Source organism: Rutilus rutilus (genome assembly GCF_951802725.1).
Source record: "Rutilus rutilus genome assembly, chromosome: 7".
Lineage (NCBI taxonomy): Eukaryota > Metazoa > Chordata > Actinopteri > Cypriniformes > Leuciscidae > Rutilus > Rutilus rutilus.
In genome coordinates, this window is record NC_140221.1 from 25,290,325 (window position 1) to 25,318,274 (window position 27,950).

Sequence of the window (27,950 nt, forward strand, 5' to 3'; positions counted from 1 at the left end):
AAACAATTGCTTTATGAAAACTTCTTATATAATGTTCACACCAACATCTGTCCTTCCACAATTGTTTTTATTGTAAAGTTTAGAGGCGGAGGGGTCCATCTTGCAGCATTTTTTAAACACTGGATTTAAAACAAAACACAAATAAAACGGTTTACAAAACAAAAATAAGATCTGTACAAGTTCACACTTCATCTTAGAAAAATTCAGCCAAGCCCAGGGTTGTGATCGCAGCAGCCACACAGAGGACCGTTCTGGAAACAAATGAACAGCTGTAAATCAGCCAGTCTGTAATCAAAGCATTGTGGAATAGAAACACGTTGATGTGCGTGACGAGAGCAGTCCATTCATAGGTTCCGTCAGGCTGTGTTAAGAGATGACTGCAGAGGTCACAGGGTTCAAAGGGTCAGAGTTCAGTGTTTGCTCTTCTTGGTCTTTTTGTGCGAGCGATGTGGTGATCGGGACGAAGACCTCCAGGATTTGTGCTGTGGTGATGGTGATTGAGAGCGTTTTGACTTCCGTGGTGATCGAGATTTTGTTCTTCATGAAAGACAAAGAGTGAGGATTAATTAAGGGCTAAGTTAAATCCACATGTACTTCTTATGGAACACGACACCATGACGTAAACAAGCACGACACAAAGTGACAAACAATTAAATCAGGACATTTCTGTGTAGCACTGCTTCAAAATCCCACTTCACAGAAATGAAATACACTACTGTTCAAAGTTTGGGGTTCTAAAGAAAAAAATACTTTTATTCAGCAAAGGATGCAAAGATATTCAAAATGTTCATCAAATAATCCTAAAAAAGTATCACAGTTTCAACAAAAACATTGAGCACAACTGTTTTCAACATTGATGATAATATGTTTTTGAGCCCCAAATCCGCATATTAGAATGATTTCAGAATGATCAGAGTAATGATGCTGAAAATTCAGCTTTGGCATCACATAGATAAATTACTTTTTTAAATAATTTTCAAATAGTAAACAGTTGTTTTAAAATGTAATAATATTTCACAACAATATTATTGTTTTCACTGTATCTTTGATTAAATAAATGCAGCCTTGGTGAGCATAACAGTCTTCACAACGTCTTTCAAAAACATTTTTACCCCAAACTTTTGAACGGTAGCGTATGTTCTGAATGGCTGTAAATGTTTTTCAATCTTAGAGTGGACAGTCAAATTACTTGTAGTTGGAAACTTGATGCATCATGCCTGGTTTAACAACTGGGAATGTTTGTTTTTTTGGTTAAATAAGGGGACTTTGATAATCATAATTAACAATTAGACAAAGTGTGTGTGTGTGTGTGATGAGTGCATACCTCTCTCTCCTCTCTTCTTTGTCTCGACTCCTTCCTCTACTCCTTTCTCTGTCCTCACTCTTTCTACTTTTCTCTTTATCACGTGTTTTACTTCTGTCTTCTTTATCTCTCCGCTCGTCTTTTTTGGACCGGTCTTTCTGTTTCTGTGAATATTTGTCTTTCTTTTCCTGGTCGTCCTTGTCAAACTCCTAAAGAAGGAGGGATGAAAAAAAAAGGAAAGATTTATCAGATTTACTGATTTATCAGTTAAAGCAAAAGAGTTAAACATTTTTTTTACTTGGCTTGAAATATCAGTTTCAAAATCATTCTGATGACTTCTAATAAGGCAAATGACTTGTTTCCCACGCTCTCCAAATGTCTGTTCTGGGAGTATGCTAGATTGGTCCGCGGGTACTAAATTCCACGAAACGGGCAGATTGCTTTAGAGCAGTACATCACACAATACACCACATCAACATAGCTTCAGCAAAACAGTATTATCAGCACAGACATCTTAAACTCATTCACCATTTTCAATGTTGAGCTTATTCAGGGTTTATACTGTCCTGACGTAGTAAAATAAGTTGTAATTGTCTGTCTTATGACTGACGGGAGAAAAAACAACGTAAATCTGACGGCAGAGTAGATTTCACCCCCAGTTTTATTTATGAAAGATGGTGTTAATTTCATTAATGAAATCTATGACGAAAAATGTTCGTTGACTACCTTTTTTTCCATGACTAAGACGAGATAATGACAAGACAACACGGACGTTATTAAACAATAACTGTGACTATATCAACATGCAATATCGTTGACAAAAAAAAGATACAAAAATGTAGTTAAAAAAATAAATAAATCAAAACTTTACCAAAAAAAGAGGATACAAAATGTTACAGACTGTTTTTAACAAGCCTCTACAAGCTTTCAATCAGAGCTTTTCTCTTAATAAGATAAATGTTCTGCCCGGTGTTTTACTTAATGCAAGCTGGAGTTTAGCAATCTCCATTTAAGATATTCTGCTTAAAAGTGTCATTCAGTCAGTCTGTGTTGTCTAAATCTGCTATCAAAACTAGGATTGCGATTGTGGTTGCGGAATAAATGCACTTACACAACCTCTGCGTGGCAGTCTTCTTTGCGGTTGTTTTAATTGAAAAACATGAATGTAATTTGGAATTACTGGAATTACTATTAGGAGTTTCACTGTTCACAGTTTTCATACTGCAGAGAGTGTGGTGATTTATATGATAAATAGCCTATAATAACTCAGGAGTTGACGTTCTCTTGATTTGTGCTTATAGGTTGAAAGTGCAATCATTCTAATATGTAAAAGTACAACAATGTTGTAATTATAATTATATTATTTGAGTAAAATCATGATTTTCAATTTAACCATAATGTGACTACATTTTCATTGACTAAAACTAGACTAAAATGCCCAGACATTTAGTAGGCTAAAACTTAAACAGGACAGGACAAGGTTGACCATATAAGATAAAAACTAAAAAGTACATTTCACAGGACTAAGACTTAAACTAAATGAAAAAATAGCTGACAAAGATTAACACTACTGAAAGACCTAAGCTATAACTTTATCAGTGTCGTCTTTATCTCAGAGTTTTGTGGTGAAGTCATCTAATAGTCCTGTCTCAGGATAACATGCAAGTTTCGAAATTGTACAACAAACCTATCTCTGTTCGACTGTGTCTATACTGTCAATTTCAAATGTGTATTATGAGCAATGTGGCCTATTGTATCGCCAACATTTAATTCCACATACACATTCGAACGCTTAGCTCACTATGTATATGTGAAAATGTGAGTAGTATTTCAGAAAAACTAAACAATTCTGTTGTTCTTCCTTTTGTTACGGTTGTAATATTGCTCTCTTTATCAGTCAACATGGTTGTTCTTGGTTTTTGAAATCATTTGGCTTGTCAACAAATGCACATGTACATCTATCCACTGTAATTCCAACAGTGGTATATTTACAATAGTGAATTCCACTCAACTGTATGGGGCTAGGGTTATCAAGCGACGAGAATACTTTTTGTGCGCAAAATAAATAAATAACAACTTTATTTATGGGCCTCTGAGTGAGTTCACGCAGTGTAACAGCGCAGCGCTTCTGGGTTGTGCGCCAGAACGTAGGCTCAGTGAACTCACTCAGAGGCCCATAAATAAAGTCGTTATTTTTGGGGGGTTTTGCGCACAAAAAGTATTCTCGTCGCTTGATAAACTTAAGTTTGAGCCACTGTAGTCACTTGAACTATTTTAATGATGTCTTTACTAACTTTTCTGGGATGGCATATCGATTACCTAGCAGCCTATGAAGGAGTGAGCCAGCTCTCAGATTTCAACAAAAATATCTTAATTTGTGTTTCGAAGATGAACGAAAGTCTTACGGGGTTTGGAACAACATGAGGGTGAGTAATTACTGACAGAATTTTCATTTTTGGTTTAACTAACCCTTTAAATACGACGTAGCAGAATTCTGAGCTTTTGCATCTATAATACATGTAAACCTGGCTGATGCCAAGGTCAGATGAGGAAATGTACCATCAAAAAAATGTCTCAAGGCTGGAATGCACTAAACGACATTTGCCCCTATTCTGGAGGTCTGGAGGAATTGACATTAGTTTCTGAATGCCAGAGCCAGTCTTCACATTTGAGTAAACAGATTTAGCAAAAAACTGTAGCGTGTTTGATGGTACAGACTCCAATTTTTAAGCTTGAGATTTCAGAACACACATTGTTTTCATTTGTGAATGATGATTTGTTCCTATTTTAAAAAACAAGTAGTGTATTCCAACCTTTGAATGTGATATCATGTTTTGCATCATTATAGTAAACTGTATTGAAAAATCAGCATCAGCACCACAATTATCAGTTTTTTTAACCCTATATTCCGTTGTTGCAAATGATTATGTTTGAGAGTTGTGTGTACCTTCTGTAGCAGTCTGTTTCTATAGTGTTGAACTTGCTGTTGGAGATTCATACTGGACTTCTTCTGTCGCTTACCCGACTCCAACTCATCCTGGAAATTCATCACCTTCACCTGCAATATGCACACACTTTTATAGTGTCTGGGAACACAGTTAGCTTTAGAGCTACATCCGTCTGTGAGTGTGTGGGAGGGAGAGAGCGAGACATGAAATACTGAGTGAGTGACTAACCTCCAGTTCTCGGAGACGTGTTCTTTTGCTTTCAGACAGCTCAAAGTTTTTCAGAGAACTCTTAAACTCTGCCCCCTCGTACCTGCTGGGGCTGTCAGCTTCATCACTGCTGATATCAGAATCACCATTGTTCTCCTTTAGGCCACTGCATGAGAAAGAGAGGGCAGGAAACAATGAGGTCACCAAAACTGAAAAGAGTGACGTATTTTCAAATATTTCCTCTTCACAAATCAATGTATATAGCCTAGATTTACTAAACAACTTTGCAAACGTACATCCATAAGTAAACAATTTAGGAAATGTTTAATGGATAGTTCACACAAATAAGGTAATAAAAAAAAGCATGTGACTTCATGAGGCTGTTGAAATGATCCAATCATGTGAAAAAAAGATTCATCCACTAATCACAGAGAATAAGTCAAATTAATATCATCCGACAAGCTCTTACCTTGAATTCATTTCAGTGTCTGAGTCATTCTTGGCTGAAAGAATGATAAGAACAGTTTAAAAGTTGATAGGAACCAATATATTAGCCTGGATAGTCTGTTTAATAAAAAGGGTGGAAAATGATCATGTATTACTCTTCGTGTTGGAGTCTACCTGAGGATTCTGAATCCACCTTCTCCCATTTGGATAGTGCGACAGTGGGTAAAGTCTTATCTGAGCCCTCATCAACTGGATCAGACACACAAAAACAAGCACAGAAAGGAAATAGAGGTATCTTAAATAAAAATCAATGATACAACAAAGGCAATAGGAATATTGTATAATTTTGTTCAGATGAGGAAGTAGGCCATCAATAACACAAATTATAATAATAAAATAGTTATTCACACACCCACAATATTGTAATGAACAAGATAAACATCTAAAGACCACAGCGCCTGACTACCTACATGGCACACCATCAATATCATCTATTGAGTTTCCTAGGGGAACACCGTCAATGTCGTCAACTGGTACACCATCTATAGAGGATGGATCCCAGGTCATAGGTGACCCATCAAGGTCATCAAGGGGAGTACCATCAATTTCAACTTTGTCTAGAGGAATACCATCCAACGGCGCTCCATCCAGATCAGGAGATTCGGGCTAGTGAACAGAACATATTACACAGTTCACTATACAGATCATATTCAGTTTAATTATAGATTTTTTTATTTTATTTTATTGGCCATAGATCACCTCTGCTCTTTCAATGACTTCCTCTCCAGGTTTAATGAGTCCAAGGAATATATTTTGCAGTTGGATCAGGAAGGAGTCTGGATAAACTGCCCAGTCCTCCCACGCACGAAAACATCCCATGATCCTTTGCTGGAGAAAGAGAGAGATGTAAGAGAGAATTATAGTTGGGGAGTAGGATCACAGATCTCTGCAGGGGAAGAGCTCAAGACAGATGATGAGCAAGAACAGGCTGTTCCCACCTTAAACTGCTCTGCCTGGAGTCGAGCCTGGATGTTCCGATACGCTTCACTGATGTCTCCAAATATCTGAGGCAGCTTTGTCTCAAAACTATTACACAGTAAAAAGAAAACACTTTTCATTAGAGACAACATTCAAGTTGCGATGTAACTGAAGTAGCGATAGACCTTTCATCCATATTGTGACGTACATTCAAGTGAAACAGAAAAAAAAGTGTAGTGGGGACTTCAATCCACTGGATGTTGATTGGATGGAGGGAGATCTGAATGCAAGTTTGCTGTTAATCACAAGAAAGGGGCAGCCTAAGTTGACTAAATGATTGGAGAAGTCCGGTATATGTGATCAGAGAGAAGTTTGTTGTTGGAAAATATGACAGTTTGATTAAAAATTACATGGTAAAAAAAAAGAATCATGCATGGATGAATGGTTCGCAATAAGATCAATTACATGCATTCAAAAAATAGTTTGATTTTCCATTTAATGCCAACTTTAGGACACAAGAAACCTTAATCATGTCAATGTTGTAGGTCCAAAGCAATTTCAAAAATGCAAAAAAAACAATCAAGAAAACATAACATATCAAACATTTTGCACCGACTCACAATTTGCGGTAATATGATGCATTGGCCACTTTGGCACAGGAGTTGTAGAGGATGTCAGATATCAGGTAAAGTCTGGCAATCTGCAATACACAAGACATCAGACAAAATGTCCAAAAGTGTGAAAAAGGGCTATGCCTAGGGCTGGGTATCGTTAATTTTTTTTCCAATATCAATACCAATACCTTGACTTCGATACTTTTTTCGATACCAATTTTATAAAATTACATATTACCTAAAAAAAACTTTGGTTTATTTTTTTCTCAGTTTGACTTTTTTTACAGACTCAGACTCATTTAGGCCACTGCGAGGTGGAATATATGCTTCGCACTCAAGCACACGCATAAAGCTTGCCGCAATAAACTTAAGAGCAGAAAGTTGCTCCATTTTCGACTGCAAGAAGAACTGGAGCATGTCACAAATTAAACCGAAACTCAGCGTATAGGCTACTTGCCTCACAGACATGAGAAATAGGCATATAGAAAGCTTGAAATGTTTACTTTTAAATGAATCAATTCGAATCGAAAACAAATTTCCTCTGATTATGTAATCCAAATGAAAGGTGCATTTCTCTCTATATAAATGCGCGCACATTCACTATACTGCGGAGATGACGAGTCAGCAACATCAGCTTCATCTTTGCAGCCAACACTCAGAAAACACTAGTTTATTAATAAACAATTAAAATGTCTCCTTGCTATTTTTTCCAGACACATTCATAATCATTAGGTTACTTTTGACATGTGCACTGTCAAGCGCTTCATCAGATTTGTTGTGTTGCTGGTCTTGGCAGAAATTATTTTGTCGCAAATATTGCATTGCGCGTTGTAAGCATCGAGCTTGGTGAAATGTTGCCACACTTTAGATTTTTTCCACATCTTTTACATCTATGGGGGTTGGGACGCTTAAACACTACAGCCTCACGTTTGAGCCACGTCTCTGGGCGTAACCGGCGTAAACTAGTGTTTTTCCTTGATGCCTCGCCACAGCCAATCATGCTGCATGCTTATTGGCTCACTGGCATTGACGAGATTAACCCCTTAGGTATCGAAATTTGGTACCGAATGTCAAGAGATTTTTTTGATACTCTATGGTCTCGGAGCAATTTGGTCGGTGCCTAAAAAGTATCGAACTCGATACCCAACCCTAGCTATGCCACAAACTTCAGTTGTGATCTGTGAACTCCAACTGTGTACTACTGTAAATGTGTGTGTACCTTCTTCTGCAGTGGTGTGTGCACTATAGACAGAGATTCAGTGATGCAGGAGACGACCTCCTCAGCAGCCTCCGCTCTCTCTAGGCAGAACAGCATTGCATCACCGATTTCATCTCTGCGAGGAGTCAGTCCTCTCAGCAGGGCTTCCAACCGCTCTCTGTGCCTGAGACATAACACACACATTCAACATGTACATGCATTACGGGGCCAAAAGAATGTCGCCACAGGCCTATGTGCATTTTACTTCAAAGTAAAAATGTGCAAAAGAAAAAAGAGACGGCCTACTACATCTATTTTTGGAACACATCCTTACTCTGCCTTCAGTTGCCCTTTCTTTAGCTCTTCCTCTTGAGAAGGGAAGGAGATCTCTTCTATTTCCTCATCGCCATGGAGATATGGGTTAAGGAGAGGGGGCTTCCAAAGAGAGCCGCCCCTAAACATTCTGAAAGGGGACGTTCTCCATTTATTTGGGTTTTCTCCCTTAGAGAAGGACAGACACACAGGGAAACAGTGTATAACCGTTTTCAAATAGATATGCAGTAAAAGTAAAACTGTGTCTGGCCGTGAAAGGCAGTAGCTCATTTACCTGTAGAATGGAGTAGAGCTTCCATCTGTAGTACACATGCTCCTGAGTCTTATTATCAAACAAAAACCTGCAACATTAACCAGACCAGGGTTGGATATGGCATTCAGAGGACTTTAGAAATAATTTTACCAAAAATTTGAATAAAATTTCATTTCTAAAAGTTCTGTCATCATTTACTCACCCTCATGTCCTAAACCTGAATAACAGTCTTTCTTCCATGGAGCACAAAAAGAGATATTTAGCAGAATGTCAATGCTGCTCTTTTCCAAAAAAGTGAATGGTAGGTGACATCAGACCCGATCCTGACCTCCCTGGGGCCCTAAGCAAAATTATGTTAAGGGGCCCTACCTGACCAGTGAGCCATGCCTACCATTAGCCATTGCCACTCAGTCACACCTGACACCCCAGTGCTCCCACTACAATTCTCCCTCCTTTACTAGTACTAGTGAAAATGTAATTCCTGATATCAGAAATAGACATTATTACTAGAAAAAGTACATTCTTAATATCAAGAATTCACATTTTAAATATTGATAGTAATTTGCGGGGCCCTAAGCAACTTGCATAGTGTGCGTATAGAGCTGCTCGGCTCTGGGTGACATCAATGATGCCAAATGTTATTGGTTCTCATAAAATTGAAATATGTGCATATTAAAATTGCACTAATGAGACAGTAAACACTTCTGAACTTCAATATCATGTGGCTTTGGAAGACTTGAATAAAGCGCACAAGTCATATAGACTGCTTCATGTCATCCTGTTACCATTCACACTGAATGAAAAAGAGAAGCATGAACATCCTGCCTAATGTCTGCTTTTGTGATTTAGGGTAAAAAGAAAATCATACTTGTACAGAAGACATGAGGGCGAGTAAATTATTTTGTGTGAAAGGTGAAGATGATGAATAGATACAAAACAATGCAAGCTATCCAAGTATAATAAAAGATCAAATATTCTAGAACAAGCAGAACACTCCTCACATACCTGAATTCAGGGTTGTTCTTTTCCCGGTTCATGATGATGGCTTCAAACATGGGACCCTCTCTTACCACAAACTCTATCATTCTGTGTATCAAGCCCAGCAGGTTCCTATCAGCCACAAAATAGATGGATGAGAGAATGAACAAGGGCACTCTCTTCTCTCCCCCACCTTTCTCAATCACTCCATATAGTCCTTACAGCCTTACCATGTCAGTTCTATCTTTTTCTTCTTTCATTTTCACTGTCTGGCAGTTTGAAACTTGTATTTTGCTCAGAATTTTCTGTCCACTCCAAATCAGATTGCTTTCTGATGTTACCATGGCCCCATGAGACCGTTTAGGGAGTGTGTTTTGGTATAATATTAACTCCTGAGGTTCACAGAAAGGCCACTTTGTGACATTCTACACATTTTCACAGTAGCAATTACTGGGTATAAAATTATTTATGTTGTTTAAACCGCAACTGTGTTAACAGAATGGTGAAGTTGCTGATGTTGCTCAAGATGGGTAACCTCTAAGCATGTATATGTATATGTATATGAGTGATTGCCTTGGTTACGCTCTAATATCAGTGATGTATAACAGTATCTTTCCGATGATCTAACCACTGTGATGTAGGCGTCAGTCTACAGGTGAGTGTGTTTGTGTGTGTTTCAGTGGCAATGGTGTTTTAATAAATGGACAGAGAATGTGTACCTTTCTGGGGGGATTACCACTGTCACTACGGCCTCGGACAGAGTCTGTTCATGACGTCAAACCAAATGATGAAGATACAAAAATACAGTGAGTTTATATTTAAACAAACTGCAGAATATTCATGATTAATATCAGCAGCAGCAGCTAAACCTCTGGAAACATGCTCCGCAAACAGACGACTTCATCTCACCGCTGTTTCTGGCTCTGTCTGGGGGACATTCTGTGTATTTTACACTTTGCTTCCTCCAACCTGTATGGCTTCACTAAGGTTATTGGCTTTTTTATTATTATTCCAGTTTAAAGCTTATTCATTTAAACTGCCCACAGACAAATTCATAAAAATGAGTCCTCACAAAGATACAATTGCAAATTATATGAACCCAAATAAACTTAAGAGAACTGAATATTGTTCCCCATGTTGAACCTACCGATTTTTTGTTTTTTTGCTTTGTTGCTGCCAATGATGCTATAAAAGACTTTGACATAATTAATGACTCATCTCTGACATACAAATATAAATTTGACCTGTAGAGACAGACCAGCCAATCAGCTTCAACAGAATCTGTAAGTCTAAGAAGCTAGACAGGTTGGTAAGAATGAAGTGTCTCTTGTTACACAGGATGTTCCCCAGGCTAATGAACATCAATGAATTTACAACTGACCAACATTATTTCTCTACAGATTCCTGGTTTAATCTGCTTGTGATTCTTTGCCTGGTACAATATACATACATTACTGTGCAAAAGTCTAAGACACATTAGTATTTTCACCCCAAAAAAAGGGGGTCAGTTATTTATATATTTTGCTGTAGTGTGTCAGTAGGAAATATCAGTTCACATTTCCAGACATTCCTTTTGCCATTAATTGTAATAATCCAGTGAGATTTTTTAGCAAAAGGAATGTCTGGAAATGTAAACTGATATTTCCTACTAACACATTACAGCAAAAGATAACTGGCTTAAAACCTTTTTTTTTTCTGGTGAAAATACTAACAATGCCTAAGACTTTTGCACAGTAATGTATACGAGTCAAATCAAGCAACTTAAATTAGGCTAAATTGTTCCCACAACAGGTTGATTTAGTTGATTTTGTAACTTTCTCTGTTTTTCAAAGTTTCTCTGACAGTGCAGCTTAATGATGATTCCATCACATTTCTCTATATATAATATATAATGTCGTTCAAAAGTTTGGGGTCACTTCTGAATATTATTTTATTCAGCAGGGCCACAAAAAAATGTTTTGATCTAAAGTGACAGTAAAGTGGTTTATAATATTATACAAGGTTTTCAACATTGATAATAATAAGAAATGTTTGAGCTGCAAATCAGCATATTAGAATGATTTCTGAAGGATCATGTGACAGTAAAGATGCTGAAAATTCAGCTTTGCCATCACAGATATAAATTATATTTCAAAATATATTAAAATAGAAAACCGTCATTTCAAAGTATAATAATATTATACAATATTAGGTTTTTTTAACTGTATTTTTGACCAAATAAATGCAGCCTTAATGAGCATAAGAGACTTTAAAAAAGAAAAATCGTACCACCCACAAACTTTAGAACGGCAGTAGTCTGATGTTTTAAGAAAAATAACACCCACAATATTTGATCTAAAATGATTTTTGATTCCATTTAGATTCCAAAATGTAACAAGTCTTTCTATCTATCTATCTAAATACTCAGCCATGATCTTTTGTATCAACCTAAAACCACCGGACAGAAATCAATATTTTCTTTGGCTTCTTTTTAGCATTTAATGATAAAACTTTTGTTTACTCAGTAATGATTCATGTTCCCAGAATACTTTTCCAGCAGAAAAAACCTTTAATAAAGAACTTGACTTCAGCATACCAAACTCTACTACACCAGGAGACAATGTGTGTGGTTACCTTGTAAAAGTCTTCCTGTGAGCGACTGCGTGGTTTGGTGAAGTCATTTCTGAAGCGGTCTCTGGGTTGGGCGTTGAATGGCAGTCCAGAGGGTGGAGGGGGGGCAGTGGTCTTCAGCACCCCGATTGGGGTGTAAAGAGGTTGCGGGGGAATACGTACTGCCTTCCCCCAACCCAGTTTCATTTCAAAACCCATTACTGTTTTACCTGCAATACACAGACACCAGAGCTCAAAGGTCAAAACTGTCCAAGTACCTCTTTTGCAGGTGGCAGCCTGATGTTCCATTTACACTGGTTTGAGGATTGAGGATGTCTCACCGTCCAGCGCAGCCAGAGCACGCTCTGCATCTTTCCGTGTCATGAAAGCAACAAAACCACGGTTTGTGACTCTCGTTCTCTCCTCATCAGTGCGAGGCCACATGATCTTTACACTGGCCAGAGGACCATATTTTCCAAACTCCTTACAGAGCATCTCCTCTGTCATCTAATGAGAGTAAAAGCTTAGTACATAAGTATAACACACCTGTGTAATTACAAGACTGCCATCTGGTCACTGTTATGCAGTCTGTTAAAGTAACCATGTGACCAGTCAGCAGACAAAATGCTGTGGTCTCTTCTCACCTTGGGGTTGATGCAGCCGATGTACAGGTTTGTTGTGTTTGGCACTGCAGGATCATCATCAAATACTGCAAATAAAATACATAAAAAGGTTTTAGGCTTCCACTGGGTTCGTAAAGTGAAACATGTGGTGTACGTTAGTCAGAATTACTTGATCTTCGTGTCAGAGGTAAATCCAGATCTGGGTACAATCCTCCAGAGTCCCCTTTCTTTCTTTTATATCGCTCCTCTCTTTCCTCCTGTATTCTGAATAGCAGATTGAATAAAGACAGAACACTTTTTAGCTTAAATTTTGTAACACTCTTTAAAGTCACAATGGAATGGAAGTAGCGAGCATCGGTTGTTGATTGGATTTTGAGATATGAGCATTGAGCTAAAAAAAATGATGTGAGCTTGTGGTCGATTGTGGAGTGGCAGGGTTAAAGCAGACTAAATGATTGAAGTCTGTCACCAGAGAGAAGTCGTTTTCACCAGATGTTCCAGTAATGAATGAAACAAAGATGAATCGATCACAATAACATCATGCATTTAAGAAACAGATAAAGTTAAATTTTTGTTGATGGAGACAGATATACATTTCCTTGGCTTTTTGTTTGAGATGACTAAGACAGAAAAAAGGAAGTAAAACAATGAAAGAAACACTGACTGTTTTAATTCCTCTTTAAAAAGCTCCAGATTACTCTTCTTCTTCTCCTCTGTTTTCTTTTTAGCTGCCTAGAATGGAAAAACAACAATGATGTTATGCTAAATATTGTATTTAGTAATTTACAGCAAAATGGATCTTGTAATCTATACTGATTATGATGATCTTCTCATTTTGTTCCTTCTGACTAAATCTTACCTCTCAATACGGAGGATATTAAGCTCATCTGATTACAGTAGACAGAAGCTCACTTACAGCTTTTTTAACTTCTGTAGGTTGAACAGGTGAGGCATTCTGAGGTGGAGAATTGAATTTAGAGGCGGGTCTGTAGAGTTTGCTCTTCTTCACCTCTGCGGCTTCTTCCTCTGAGAGGTGAACAACAAACACACAATCATAACTCTCTCCTTCTTCCATTTTAACTAACAGCTTGGATCTATAATTTTTAGTAGCCCACAACTCAGCTTTTTCTTGCAAGCAACATATAAGCATCATATTAAAACACAAAGTCAGCTTTAATTCACCCAAAAATTAAAATTCTGTCAGTAATTACTCACCCTCATGTTGTTCCAACCCCGTAATACTTTCGTTCATCTTCGAAACACAAATTAAGATATTTTTGACGAAATCCGAGAGCTTTCTCACTCCTTCATAGGTTTCTATGTAATTTCATCTGCCAGCCCAGAAAAGTTAGCAAAGACATTGTTAAAATAGTTCAAGTGACAACAGTGGCTCAACCTTAATTTTATCAAGCGACGAGAATACTTTTTGTGCGAAACAAATAATAAAAAATAACGACTCATTTTCTCATTCAGTTTCTTCCGTGTGGGCCTCTGATGTGAGTTCACGAGAGCGCCACGACGCATGCGTGAGAACTGAGAAGATGACGCAGATGGGTCTCGATGTAGTGTTTAAAATGGTTCTAAAGTGTGCATTTCCTGGATGTCCGAATCGTGAGAAACCAACGAGAAAACGTAAAAGTGCCTTACCAATGCCGCAAAATGAATGGCTTACCTTTCACACTTTCCCATCAAATGATCGTGAGCGTGTCATCTTCTCAGTTCTCGCGCATGTGTTGTGGCGCTCTCGAGAACTCACTCAGAGGCCCACACGGAAGAAAATGAATAGTTGAGAAAGTCGTTATTTGGGGGGTTTTGTGCACAAAAAGTATTCTTGTCCCTTGATAAACTTAAAGGGATACTCCACTTTTTTTGGAAATAGGCTCATTTTACACCTCCCCCAGAGTTAAACAGTTGAGTTTTACCGTTTTCGAATCCATTCAGCCAATCTCCGGGTCTGGCGGTACCACTTTTAGCATAGCTTAGCATAGATCATTGAATCGGACAGGACCATTAGCATCTCTCTCAAAAAAATGACCAAAGAGTTTCAATATTTTTCCTATTTAAAACTTGACTCTTCTGTAGTTATCGTGTACTAAGACTGAAGGAAAATGTAAAGTTGCGATTTTCTAGGCTGATATGGCTAGGAACTATACTCTCATTCCAGCGTAATAATCAAGAAACTTTGCTGCCGTACCATGAGTCCAGCAGGCGTAATGATATGACGCAGCGCCTGAAAATAGGTTAGACAAACTTAGTCCCGGTCACGTTGGAAGTTACCAAGTCAAGTTTTAAATAGGATAAAATATCAAAACTCTTTGGTCATTTTTTTGAGAGAGATGCTAATGGTCTTGTCCGATTCAATGATCTGTGCTAAGCTATGCTAAAAGTGGTACTGCCAGACCCGGAGTTCGGCTGAATGGATTCGAAAACGGTAAAACTCAACTGTTTAACTCTGGGGGAGTTGTAAAATGAGCCTATTTCCAAAAAAAGTGGAGTATCCCTTTAAGGTTGAACCACTGTAGTCACATGGACTATTTTAACAATGTCTTTACTAACTTTTATGGGCTGGCATATCGATTACCTAGCAGCCTATGGAGGAGTGAGCCAGCTCTCAGATTTAATCAAAAATATCTTAATTTGTGTTTCGAAGATGAACGAAAGTCTTACGGGGTTGGAACAACATGAGGGTGAGTAATTACTGACAGAATTCTCATTTTTGGGTGAACTAACCCTTTAAAGGTTCAAGGAGTCAGTAACTATGGTTACACTGGTTTACCGTTTCAAACTACTGATATCTAGAGACACACATGCTCAAACACCCAATGAAGAGACTTACAGTAACAGTAGAGAACATATTTTATATTTTCAGAAATCTGAGCAGTGTTGCTATTGTTAACTAAAACTACAACTAAAACTTTTAAAAATATCTTCCAGTAATTGAAATGAACCTAATATAAGTATTGAAGAGTATTAAAACCTTGAAGAGTAAAAGAACTTAAATGAAAATTAGATATGTTGCCTAACTGAATCAAAATAAGTTGAAAGTTAAAATACTAAAATTAGCCTACTAAAAACAAATTTTCTCTTATTTCTCAGATAAAAATAAATTAAAGCTAAAAATAAATATAAAAAATGGCAAAAGCACTTACAATGACATAGTTAAACTGAAATGAAACCTGAATATAATAAAGGCTAATACAAAATATTAATAGATACTAGTATAATACTGAATACAGATCAGAGACTTGCAGAAATGCACGACAGCTCACCTTTAGTTGCATTGACAATGCCTCCTCGTACAAATGTCTTCACTCCACTTTTGTCGTTAGTGTCAAAAGAAGCTAAAAATTCCTCAAAGACTTCAGCAGCTTTCTCCTCCTCCTGGAAACAGTGAGACAAACAGATGCTGGGTATATTTTTAAATAAAAATACTGTATTTCCTATCAATATATATATATTTTTTTTAACTAAGCACTCTACTACTCTGGCCTACAGAGCCGCACATGACATGCGGTGTTGGGGGGACAAGATATTGTGGCCAAAAATTAAGAATTCATTCCCATATTTGCACCCTTGTTTTGGTTAAATCATGGTCACGTCGTACTAATTCATATCCTTGTTTTAATTTAGTTAAAGGTATAGTTATCGATTTCTGAGAAACGCTGTTGAACGTGGATCGGACCGAGCACCACAATACTAATCAGCAGTAGGGCGTATACACTCATGACGGTGGAGAAAGAGCAAGACGGATATATGAAGAAAGACAGTAGAAAGGGAAATCGCTTAGAGATATTACAAAAGGTTTTCTATCACTAGAAAATGAAGGGTTATGATCAGATAAGAGCTTTAGAACCCACGTTAATATTAGAAAAGCTTTCCAGCGCTGGAGAGACGTTCAGGAAGGCCTGAAAACGGACACAGAGGCTGTGTTTTTTTCTGCTCCATAAGTGAGTAACATTGGTGAGTACAGAACTAAGATATGCTGTTGTTGTAATGTTAGGTATAGTAACAGGACCGTTTTGAGTGTCAGTGTTTGCCTGGAGCCGGTGTGCTGCTGGTGACCAACAACAAACTCTTGCTTGTAAAGCCTACTCTCGTGTGTTGTATGTTCATTGTTTGTTCTTCCTTGCTGTTTGTTCATCATCTTCGCTTTATTTATTTTTATAAAACATTATTTTGCTTCACTTCAGCTATGATAAAGAGACATCCACTCTTGGCATTGTGTGTTTGTGCATTTTGGGGGCGGAGCAAAGAAGGGAGGAGTGTGTTTGTTGGGGTTGATTTCAAATCAACAGTGTTTCTCAGAAATGGCTTACTGCACTGTAAATCCGGGCAAGGGAACTAATTAATAAAACATTGCCACTAATTTGATATCTATTTTTTCTTCTGCATGTCATGTGCAGGGCTCCACAGTCCGCACTGATCATCTCAAGTGCTGAATGTTTATTGACTCTATCAAACACATTTTGCTGACAAAAACTTACCTTTTTCTTCATTTCCTCTTGTTCTCTTTTTGTTAGTGTCCTCTTCACCCCCACTGATTTCCCTTTTTTGTCTGCCATGTCAATTCTCTAAAACACAAGAGAAATGTACTGTAACTCAGATCACTGTAAAGGCGTATAGTCAATCATGCAACCATTTATTCATGATTGGGGGGACTAAGTTACATATAACAATTTCAGAAAAAACTATTCTAGTGGTTATACTAGTCTAAATGTTGGGGGTGAAGACCCTGCATACCTGACAAATATCACAAAGTATGTGACCTAATGACAAGATTTCTGAAAATAAGAATGAAATTGTTTTTACTCCATCAATATATCCTCTTGATCTGAACTGAGGACAGCAGGATGCAGGACTGGTGAAGATGCAATGCAGCTTTAAAAGATGCTGGATTATAAACCCTGCCTTTTTATGAGACAATATCACTGCACACTAAGACACACTAAAACACATTGTTTGTGTATGATTCATAATGGCACTATTTAGTTCTATACGTTATAATATTATCTTTCAATAGTCATAGACCTGCTGTTGGTGGTGTCTCCATAACTCAATCTGCGACTGTTTCCTAACCTAGCTAGCTGCCTGCCTAGACAGCATTTGTGGGCATCACAGACGCCGGCAGTCTCCCAAAAAGCCGTCTAGGTGGGAAGCTCACCAGGTTGGAGTAGACAGCCTGTTTGAGTAAGTTAGCGTTATGGCTAACAGAACACCTCTAACGTTAGTCCTCCGGGCCTCCTTTAAACCTGAGACAACCTTTTGCTGCCAACTGCTTTAACGCCGCTGGAGGATGTAATGAAAATGTTGCTGATACTGCAACCAGGTACACATCTGTAAACAGTCTATATAGCGACTTACACAGCTCTTGCGTTGCAAAAACGAAACCGTTCGTTTGTTGTTAATCCGCCATTTTGAATTCTACTAGAAATGGAAATAGCGGAAAAGTGACGTCGCGTTGCAAACACCAATCAGAGCTCAAAACGCCTCATTCTGCGACTGCAGTGGATCTCCTGTCACTTCTAAAAGTTTAAAAAACGAATATGCCCGTGTAATATAAGAAACAATTTCTATAAAAGGCTGTACTAGAGTAACGTTACAAATTAAATACGTTCTTATTAATTGAACTTTGATTTATAGATGGCAAGAACATGAACAGGCTGAAGTAATGACCTGAGGTTAGTCATTCATTGCTCAGTGAAGGATTGACAAAGTTAGCTTACAGTATATGAGGCTGTCAACCTCATGTTCATTTTGATAACATCTAGGGAGATAACACATCTAAAATGACAGAACATCATATAATGCATCCATTGTTAACACTTGCTCATGTGCTATTGTTTTCCCATCAAAATGATGAAAGGGTGGATTAAAATGGTTATTACAAAAGACTAATAACAGCATGGGATGATGGGAATATTGTAAAAAAAAAAAAAAAAAAAGTAGAGAAGGAAACCAATAAGAAACATCGGTCTTAGTAAATTGTCAATTTACATGTTAAAATTTAGTTTTACTTGGACCAAAGCATAAAAATTGCTCAATAATTAAGTAGGCCCTCCTTAAAGACCCAAACTCCAACTGATATTATTAACTGATGTGATGAATGTTTCCAATATTCAAAATATATTATTTTGTGTTCCACAGAAGAAAGAAAGTCATGCAGGTTTGGAAGAACATGAAACAACAGTAAATTATGACAACATTTTTAATTTTTTTTGTGTGTGACAGACCACACAGAAAACACAAAATACTTTGCAAAAAAATTTTAAAAATCCATTGTTTGGGGTTATGATTATATAAAATGTAAACAACTTCTTTTCATATTTACATTTTTATTATGAACTCTTTTAGTGTCAGAACACAAAACAGTATTTACATGGTATAACAAATGGCACTTCATTATCTTCTGAGGTGCCTTCAAAAGGGTATTTTTCCTTCTTCTTAGTTCTAAATTAAAAATGTAAAAGTCTTCATATAAAAATGTACATTTTCTTTTAAAAAGGACAATCTTTTGTGTGTACACTGCAATAAAACTTATCCTACTGTCAGAAATCTTTCATATATATATATATATATATATATATATATATATATATTTATGATTGCTTACACACTAAAATTAAAAATAACAGTTAGTGAAACCTTACATTCAAGCCAAGGAGCAAAACCTCAGCCCAGATCTGCACAAGCCTCACACGTTTTGCAAATTACTACACACACTTCTCTACATTAGACACAGAAATCCAACATGATGTCACTTCTTTGCAATTTTAAAATTTCCAAAATACCACACTTATGAACCAATTGTTCAAACACGGCCGTCAAATGTGCAGACACCTAGGTGCTTAATTGTAAACTCAACCATCAGGTAAGCATTATAAAAAGGTGAGTTTAACTGTCTTCAACAAAAATGAAAGGTAACGTTGCAGTAAGAGGAAGAAGAAGAGGGAGGATGAGAGGAAGAGATAGACCTGGTCACCTGGAGGAGGATGTGGACAAAAAAGAACATTTACCAGATGCAATACGAGCAACCTTGGTGGACCATGTTGTAAACCATTGATTACCATTTAGAGAGGCTGGACAGAGAGTTCAGTCCAACCTCAGCAGATACAATAAATCTGACATTTCGACAAAAGCACAGGTTAAAAAAACAACAACTTTTCTCTACTGTCCACAGTACAGTCAGTACAATGTAGCCTACTTTATGACCTCCATCAGTATTTTTTATTACCCATTCACTGACATTTGACATTTTGATTGGTAAACACAGAATTGAGGGTCGAGAACGTGAAGGAGGAAGGGGCCCCATATTCACAGAGGAAAAAGAGATACCCCAAAACATGGTTTTGGCCAATAATGCAATATGGCTCAGAGAAAATCAAACAAACATCCTCATTGTCCACACAGTTTTCAATAATGTCCATCAGGTCTCTATCAACACTGGGCTGGGGTGAATTCTTAAAAATACAGATGAAACAACTCTACTCTAATGCCATTTGAAAGAAATTGTGAAAGGGTAAAAGACCTGCGGCATGAATATGTGGAGGTAAGTAATGTACACATCAGTATTGTGCACTGCACATAGAACCTTTTTACATGTACATTTACAGTAGGCCTATATTGAACTACACAATGTTGTCTTTTTTTCAGAGTTTTGTTAATTGATGCTGATCCAATCCCACATTAATTTATCTTAATAAATTAGGCTGGGTTTAACCTGACAAAAGTAAGAAGAGAAAAACATCATTGACCACAGAGCAATTTTGAATGTCACGGGCCAATGTGGTGGTAACTCATGCTTTTTAATTCATGCTTTCTTTTTGTCTCCACAAATGTTTCTGTTATTTATGTACTATATTCTATTTAGAATATGTTCTGATTTTCAGTGCAAAATTGACTTTTGACTGATTTTACAATGTGGAGAGAAATATTTTCCTCAAAGTGCAGTATTGGTGTTGTGTTAGGTCAATATATTCATGTACCTTAACAATATCTCTGAAAAAATCTAAATGTCACAAGTGTTTAAAATTTAGCACAGCAGTGTGTAAGTGGTTCAAACAGAATCAGATTGCATGAATCATGTGTGTGCCATACAAAATTGGGTTTTGTTAAATTATTGTAAAGTTTTGAATGAAGTGTTTAGTTTTGCTCTGCTCTGCTACTTGTGTGTTTATTTCCAAAACTGTAATTAAAGTTTTAATTTAGCTGAAAACCAAAACTGAAATCGAAAATAAAGTTTTGTTAATTAAATCTTGGTTATTAAATACTTTAAATACTGGTTAAATCCTTATGCTGCTTAGGGTGTCATGATTAGGCGATAAAATTAAACCAGTCGTCATAAACTTCTTCAGCAATGAGCTAACTCTTGATATATCAGTCTAAAATTTTTACATATTGTTACGCTAGCATTATTTTTGTTCATGATGAAGAGCATCCATTTTGCAGCAATGTTGTAGCTGCTGTAGCTTTTGTTGTTCGTAGGAAATAGACACTGACAGAGTCAAACGCGTCATTGGAGAAACACAATTAAAAGTCACTGTCTCAGTTTATGATTATACCTGATGTATTCAGATATATTTGATATTTTTCTCTATGATATACACTACCGTTCAAAAGTTTGGGGTCTGTAAGATTTTTTCATGTTTTTGAAAGAATTCTCTCATGCCCACCAAGGCTGCATTTATTTAATGAAAAATACAGTAAATTGTAATATTATTACAATTTAAAATATTTTTTCTATTTTAATATATTTTAAACTTTAATTTAGTCCTGTGATAGCATAGCCCTCCAAAACTATTTTGGTCAAAACTGATAAAAAATTAAATTAAATAAAATAATGTTTGGGCTGTTTCAAATTTAAATAATTAAAAAATAATTTTGGTTGCCGAAATATCGGTGCATCACTAACAGTAAATACCACTAATTCATTATTCATTCAATTGAACGATTGTTATTCTAATCACTGAAGAATTACTGTTCGACCAGCTCCTCTTGATTCTCCCCTCCCTCTTGTCAAGCCTCGTCCTCCTCTTGTCACACCAACCCCTCCTCTTCCTCTGCCTCTTCCACCCCCCGCAATGTTTCCTCTTCCTCTGCCTCTTCCAGCACCTATAATGTTTCCTCTTCCTCTTCCTCTGCCTCTTTCACCCCCCGCAATGTTTCCTCTTCCTCTGCCTCTTCCAGCACCTATAATGTTTCCTCTTCCTCTGCCTCTTCCAGCACCTATAATGTTTCCTCTTCCCCTGCCTCTTCCAGCACCTATAATGTTTCCTCTTCCAGCACCTATAATGTTTCCTCTTCCTCTGCCTGGTCCACCCCTAACAGTGTTTCCTCTTCCTCCGCTTCCACCGCCCCTTCCCCATCCTCGCCCACTGAAACTCAGGTCAGTGAATCGGTCATTGAGGGATACGGCAGTCTGCGAAACAAAGTAAAAACAGAGGCTCTAAAAACTGATGAACAATTTAATTGTGTAAGCTTATAGAAAAAGAATACAACTTTACTGTCTTTACACACACAAGGCCAATAAAATGTAATAAATGTCTGACTCTCCTACTTTACCGGGTGTACAGGCTTTGCCGGATGGCTAAACTCACCTGGTTAGTGGTTGCTTTGTAGTTAAATTGCAGAGGAATCCCCTTAGGTAAAGAAGAACCGGCTCCTCTAGAAGATCTCCCCCTTAACACTACTCCACCCCTCCTAGCCTGAATAGGTGTCTTCCTGATGGAGTGAAAAAGGCAAGAGAGGCACAAAGAATAGCTAAACAAAGAAGGACTTACAACCAGTGAATTAGAAGCCAGCGAGAAAGTTCATTCACTCACACAGCGACAGGTGCAGATGCAGCATTTGGCAGGGAAACTGTCAGCGTTGAGCCAGATGGTGCTGCTCTTTGACTTCAGTGTGTGTTTGGATGTGGGTGTGACAGACACACAGAGAGAAAAACTATTTGTTAACACACCTTGAGAGTACTTTTTAGAATATGTCATATTCACACGTAAAGAAACTCACCTTCTTATTTTCTGATACTTTTGCAATTTCTCAGTCATTTCTGTGGCAGAAAACTGAAGGAACAAAGACAAAGCACAGAACTGTAGGTTTAAAACATTGTAACAGGAAGGTCAATCCATGTGTAAGTCGTGTATAATTTATTTATTTTTTAAAATAAAGATTGCCCTTCTTACCCCTAGATTGTCTAATACAAATGGTCTTCCACCCCTTTGTCCTCTTGCTGACATTGTACCCCTAGAACAACAAAAACATGACTATGACACAAATTATTAAACAATTACATTAAACTACTATCTGTGCTATGGTAAGTTTACAGCTCTTATAAGTGTAATGTTATTTATAAGATGATATCAATATTTTATGTCACAACGCATAACTTAATGGGTTAATGGGAGTCTATTGTCAGTAGTTTGTCAGATCATCAGATTTTATGCTTATTTCCTATGTATTTTTCTGTTGTATTACATCTGAAGTGTTCTGATATATTTGATACAATATGTATCAAAAGGTAATTGTCTGTAAGATTTTTTTATGTTTTTGAAAGATGTTTATGCTCACAAAGACTGTGTTTATTTGATCAAAAATACAGTAAAAACAGTAATATTGTGAAATACTTGTTTTCTATTGGAATATATTTAAATTGTATTTTATTCCTGTGATGGCAAAGCTGAATTTTCAGCATCATTAATCCAATCTTCAGTGTCAAATGATGAAATCAGAAATCATGCTGATTTGGGGCTCAAAAACATCTTCTTTAATTATCAATGTTTAAAACAGTTGTGCTGCTTAATATTTTTGTGGAAAGAGTGCTATTTTTTTCAGGATTCTTTGATGAATAGAAAGTCTCTACTACACTCTTCAAGGTCTGAATTTTTTAGTTGATGATAAGCTACAGCTGTATTATCTGAGCTTCTCTTTGAGGACAGAGAAGCAAAACTGACCTAGGCTGCATGGAATACATTTTCCATTACTTCTCTCTTCTGCATCTCTGGCTTTCAGTGCATATATTTAGGCAGATGTTATAGCTTCAAATTAATGACAGAGACCAAGAGTTGAGATTGGGCTATGGATTGGAAGACTATTCTCATCAATTAGCATCTCATCAATTAAAGGGGTTGTTCAGGATATTGGACATCGGACCTCATTTCCAAGTTAGCCTGGGTGTTTTTTATCAGTGGAGACAGTTTTCAACATTTTTCATCCAGTCCTTCCAGTTGCATAGTTCGCCGGTGCTAGGCTAGCGCGAGTCAACAGTATCTGCTAGCCTGCCATTAAAAACAGTTTTACCCACTCCACAGTACACCAAAAGCAAATAAATTATAACGCCAGACTATCGATGTAAATGTCTGTTGAGAGAATAATGTTAGAAATCAAACTACTCTTTTGACCGATTTTAAAGGCACAGCATGTAAGTTTCACTGCTAGAGATCGCTAATTCAAAACAATAACAAAGCAATCTGACGAGAATCAGGCAGAAATGGTGTTCATGGGTGGGCTAATGTATTTAATGTTTTATTAACGTTACTATAGTATGAAGCTGGGCGGGGCCGAAAGCCCCGGGACGTTTTTTTTTACAGTATAAAGTGGACAGGAAGTGGGAGAGAGAGAGGGGGATGGGATCGGGAAAGGTCCATGAGCCAGGACTCAAACTCGGGTCGCCTGAAGCGCAACGGCGCTACATATCGGCAGGCTGCCCACAAGGTCATCGGCACCGACAAGCCAGGGACATTTTACGTTGCTGTTTTTATTATGCTTATATGCCGTAGTTGGCCACTTCCACTCCTTTCGTTTTGTTATTTATGCATATTTTACAATTAAAGTTATGTTTAATGTTCGTCTCCTTCTTCCCTTAACTTTCTTACAGTAATTCTTGATCACTTAAATTAACATTATCTTATTTCATTCTAAAGAACCACCCTTAAAGCAGAACTCGGCAACTCTAGCGAACTCTAGTCACTTCTCCGCTGATTTTCCCTTTCGTTGTCGCATGGTTTTCCCACGAGCTCCCCCTACAGCTGTGGGGTGTATATTTCACAACACTGTCATAAAAAACTCACTTGCGGCAGCCTCCTCCCCCTCCCTACCGCTGCTCATGTGCGTTTTGTTATGATCGGAGCAAGCCAACTGTATCGTGTGGAGCTATGTCTACCGAGGTGGATAATACATCATACACATTATCATAGAACATTGACATGACGTAAAGCAATTCGTGTTTCGCGCTCGCTCTCGTTCTCGCTTCTCACGAGACTTCCAATTTCTATCTTCTATCTTCTATCTTATAGTTGCAAGGTTGGTTTTCCGCCTGGGAACGCTGGGGGGAGCAGGGAAAGTCACCAATATAAGTTTTATTAAGTTAAAAAAGTTACCAAGTTCTGCTTTAAGTGCTGAATTACTACTCATACAGGTTACTTTATATGACAAATTAAAATTGTGAGGTAACACAGCGCTGTTTTACTTAGTCAAAACAATCATACTAAAAATACATTTGAGTGAGTTGAAAGTTATATTATAATGTTACTCTGTGTGTTCGTTCGGTGGCAGCTATGAGACACTTGTTGCACATTGCAGTAAGCTAGATCGATAATAGAATATCAAGCTGGATGACTTGAGTTGCTAAATGGCATGCAATTCATTTTAAAACATTGTGTGGTAGATAAAATGCTGTATTCCTGTAACTACAAATAAAGCTATTTCTGATTATGCTATGTTAGCCATGCACTTGACAAAATAATGTTGTCTGATTTACTTTTTGGGTACAAACATGTTACTTGAGGTAAATCAAGAAAACAAGAGATTCAAACAATAAGCCTAACCGTGTTGAGCTATATAACAAATGATTTGTTTTCTGTCGATAAAGGTACCCAATCCAAACAGTTGCTCTCCTGTCTAATAAAAAACATATATATATTAATAGTAATATATTAAAGCTTTGGTGTTCTTGCGTTTTCTATGAAAGTAAAACCAGAAATTGAGGTTAACATGGCTATAACGTCATAGACAGGCTAGACACTAGTTAAAATAGCTGAATTCTCTGGATTTAAACATTGTAAGAAACATTTGAGATAATGTAAGTACTCAAGTCAACAAAATATATAACACTGTTCTAGTGGTTTTTGGATATTTTAATCCAAAAATCTTACATATTGTGCCTTTAAGATGATAAAGTTGAAACAGAGAAGAGAGTGTAGAACCTGCTCATTCTGCCTCCTCTTCCTCTACCTCTTCCTCGTCCTCTGAATGTCCCCCTCGATGTGAATGTGGTCTGATCAAACTGTCCATCGGTCTACGGCACAGAGAGAGTAATCACAGTAATAATCTTTGAAATAAATCTTATCAAGGGTTATTCAACCACTTACTTAACTCTATTTTAGCCATAGAAACAATAAGACCGTTCATACCGTGGTAGCGGCAGCGGCTCTGTTTAGTGAACCCCCTCTCGACACCATTCCCCTCCCGGCTCCCCTTTGTCTCCTCAAACCTCTCAACCCGCCAGGACCTGTGGGACAAACCTCTATTAGAAACCTGTTAAACAAGCGTTTAATACAGTTCATTTGAAGCATTTTTTTTACAGTTCTGGCCAGGCAGAAGTCATATCCCAATTGCCCAAATGTGTCAGCTGTCACTAATTGAAGTGTAAGACAGTCAAGTATCAAATGCTTGCCTTGGTACTGCTGCTCTCCTCGCCTGAGTCCCCTCTGCTGCTGTGGAACCTGGTTGAGTTTCTTCAAGACGTTGTTCCTGTTAGAAGCACGTTTACTTTTAGCTCTGTTCGCCCTCTGCTCTTTCTTATTCAGCCTTATAATGTCATCTGTGAAAACAAAAGGAACAAAGTGTTTCGCCTCTGGTTTACTAAAAAAGCAAACATATTCAACTTAAAGATGAATGATTAGATAAAATTAGAAACAATTTGGATATAATTCTTGTTTGAGCTAAATAGGAAAAGAATTAGGTAAATGCAGCATGCAAAATAGGCACCTTATGTTTTTATTTACTTGTTTATCTCATGAGTGGGTGAATTTCGCTGTGGCAGATATGAAGGATAAATCTTCTAACAGCACAGCAACTACTTTCTATGATAATACACTATTAGGTGTGTTGGTGTTTTGCAGATATTTTGCCTCGGTATCAGTGTATTACAAATTGAGAACTGAATTTGGTTTTACCTAGAGCCCTTGAATAGAAAATAGTCTACTCAAGGACGCTGGTTTTACCTAACCAAAAGATTTAAAAGGATCAGCTCTTCAGGTTTGTTGAGTAAACAATAAGGGTCTGTATTAAAATGGTTGACTGACTGGTACTGTAGTTGCTATAGTCATTTACTGTGGCTGGATGAAAGTTTTATTTTACTTACAGCCTACTTTAAATGTTACTTCTTTTTAGTCCTTAACGTATCATTATAGTCATTTATTATAATGCTGAATCAAGGCAAATGATTTGAGCACGAGCACGTTGGTTTGACAGCTGTTGAATGTATGTGACAGCTGACCACTGTTTCTCTACAACACGTCCACACAGAAGTGAAACCGACGGATCCTGCTGCCAACTCATCCAAATCACAATGCCATGCAATTACTAACCTAATGACAAGTCGATTTTGTCCGAGCTTGAAGCGTGAGACTCCTGCATTTGCACTGTATTCTCCATCTGTACTTCATTCTCCCCCATTTCGTCTTCCAGTGTCGTTGAGCACGCAAAAGTTTCACAAGCGTCGCGTGTCCGTGTTTCTGACGGCTCGAAAACACCAAAATATTTATGCTCGGTAACTTCCAAACGTATGTCAAAACACAGACGGACTATGAAACTTTTCAAATCAACCCGGTTTCAAGGCGTTTTCCTTGTGTTTATTTGTGTCGATCGAGTGAGTGAGAGTCAGAGCCCAACCCGGCAGCGCGTTGAATAGGAGGAGTGACAAGCAATGTGACAAGAGCCCTTAAAATAGCGCAATGTCTACTCCTGCTAGGCAGGTCTTTCCAAGGTGCTTTGCAACGCAACTAGCGGCAGGAATCCTCCCCTCCATTATATTTATTATCACAGACAAAATATGTTTTATGGAGTTGATCCAAAAAAAAAAAAAAAAAAAATTCCCTTCTAAATAAAACAGTTGTTTCCCCTCAGTAGGCTATTTAAACACTATTATACATTAGTATTATTATAAACATATCAGAATTTGTTGTAAATTGTAAAGTGACTTTTCGCTTTTGTACCGTAATGAAGGCTAATAAATAGTATACATTATTTTATAATATCATTATTATTTTAATTCATGTGTGCATTGAATAATCAAATATAAAACATAAATACATAAATACAGTCTGTAGAAAATAAATACAGAGACTGTAGCCTACGTGTTGAATGCTTATCTGAACGCCAGAGGAGAACTGGCCCCCGACTGAGCCTGGGTTCTCCCAAGGTTTTTTTTCTCCATTGGGTCACCTGATGGAGTTTTAGGACACCATTAGGTCACTTGATGGAGT

At 37.4% G+C, this 27,950-nt stretch overlaps 2 protein-coding genes across 2 annotated transcripts; both read right to left on the minus strand.

Moving 5' to 3' along the window:
• Window positions 1-48: 48 nt before the first annotated feature.
• On the minus strand, window positions 49-17,915 carry LOC311294527 (U2 snRNP-associated SURP motif-containing protein). Its single transcript, XM_084415453.1, has 24 exons — window positions 17,833-17,915; window positions 16,956-17,042; window positions 15,741-15,852; window positions 13,388-13,497; window positions 13,136-13,203; window positions 12,641-12,735; window positions 12,493-12,557; window positions 12,190-12,355; window positions 11,873-12,078; window positions 9,979-10,022; window positions 9,287-9,391; window positions 8,303-8,369; window positions 8,030-8,196; window positions 7,717-7,879; window positions 6,504-6,583; window positions 5,904-5,991; window positions 5,665-5,793; window positions 5,376-5,571; window positions 5,080-5,154; window positions 4,928-4,961; window positions 4,480-4,624; window positions 4,251-4,361; window positions 1,325-1,512; window positions 49-537 (listed from the first exon to the last, which is right to left on the minus strand). The coding sequence occupies exons 2-24, from the start codon at window positions 17,031-17,033 to the stop codon at window positions 411-413; spliced, it is 2,619 nt and encodes an 872-aa protein (XP_084271579.1). The 5' UTR covers window positions 17,034-17,042; window positions 17,833-17,915; the 3' UTR covers window positions 49-410.
• A 3,382-nt stretch (window positions 17,916-21,297) lies between these two features.
• LOC311293020 (uncharacterized protein) lies at window positions 21,298-27,425 on the minus strand. The gene is made up of 9 exons (XM_084412916.1): window positions 27,054-27,425; window positions 26,138-26,284; window positions 25,875-25,972; window positions 25,668-25,759; window positions 22,650-22,710; window positions 22,477-22,529; window positions 22,290-22,361; window positions 22,065-22,188; window positions 21,298-21,886 (listed from the first exon to the last, which is right to left on the minus strand). Exons 1-9 carry the CDS (start codon window positions 27,139-27,141, stop codon window positions 21,431-21,433), a joined length of 1,191 nt encoding a protein of 396 aa, XP_084269042.1. The 5' UTR covers window positions 27,142-27,425; the 3' UTR covers window positions 21,298-21,430.
• Between the last annotated feature and the right edge of the window lie 525 nt (window positions 27,426-27,950).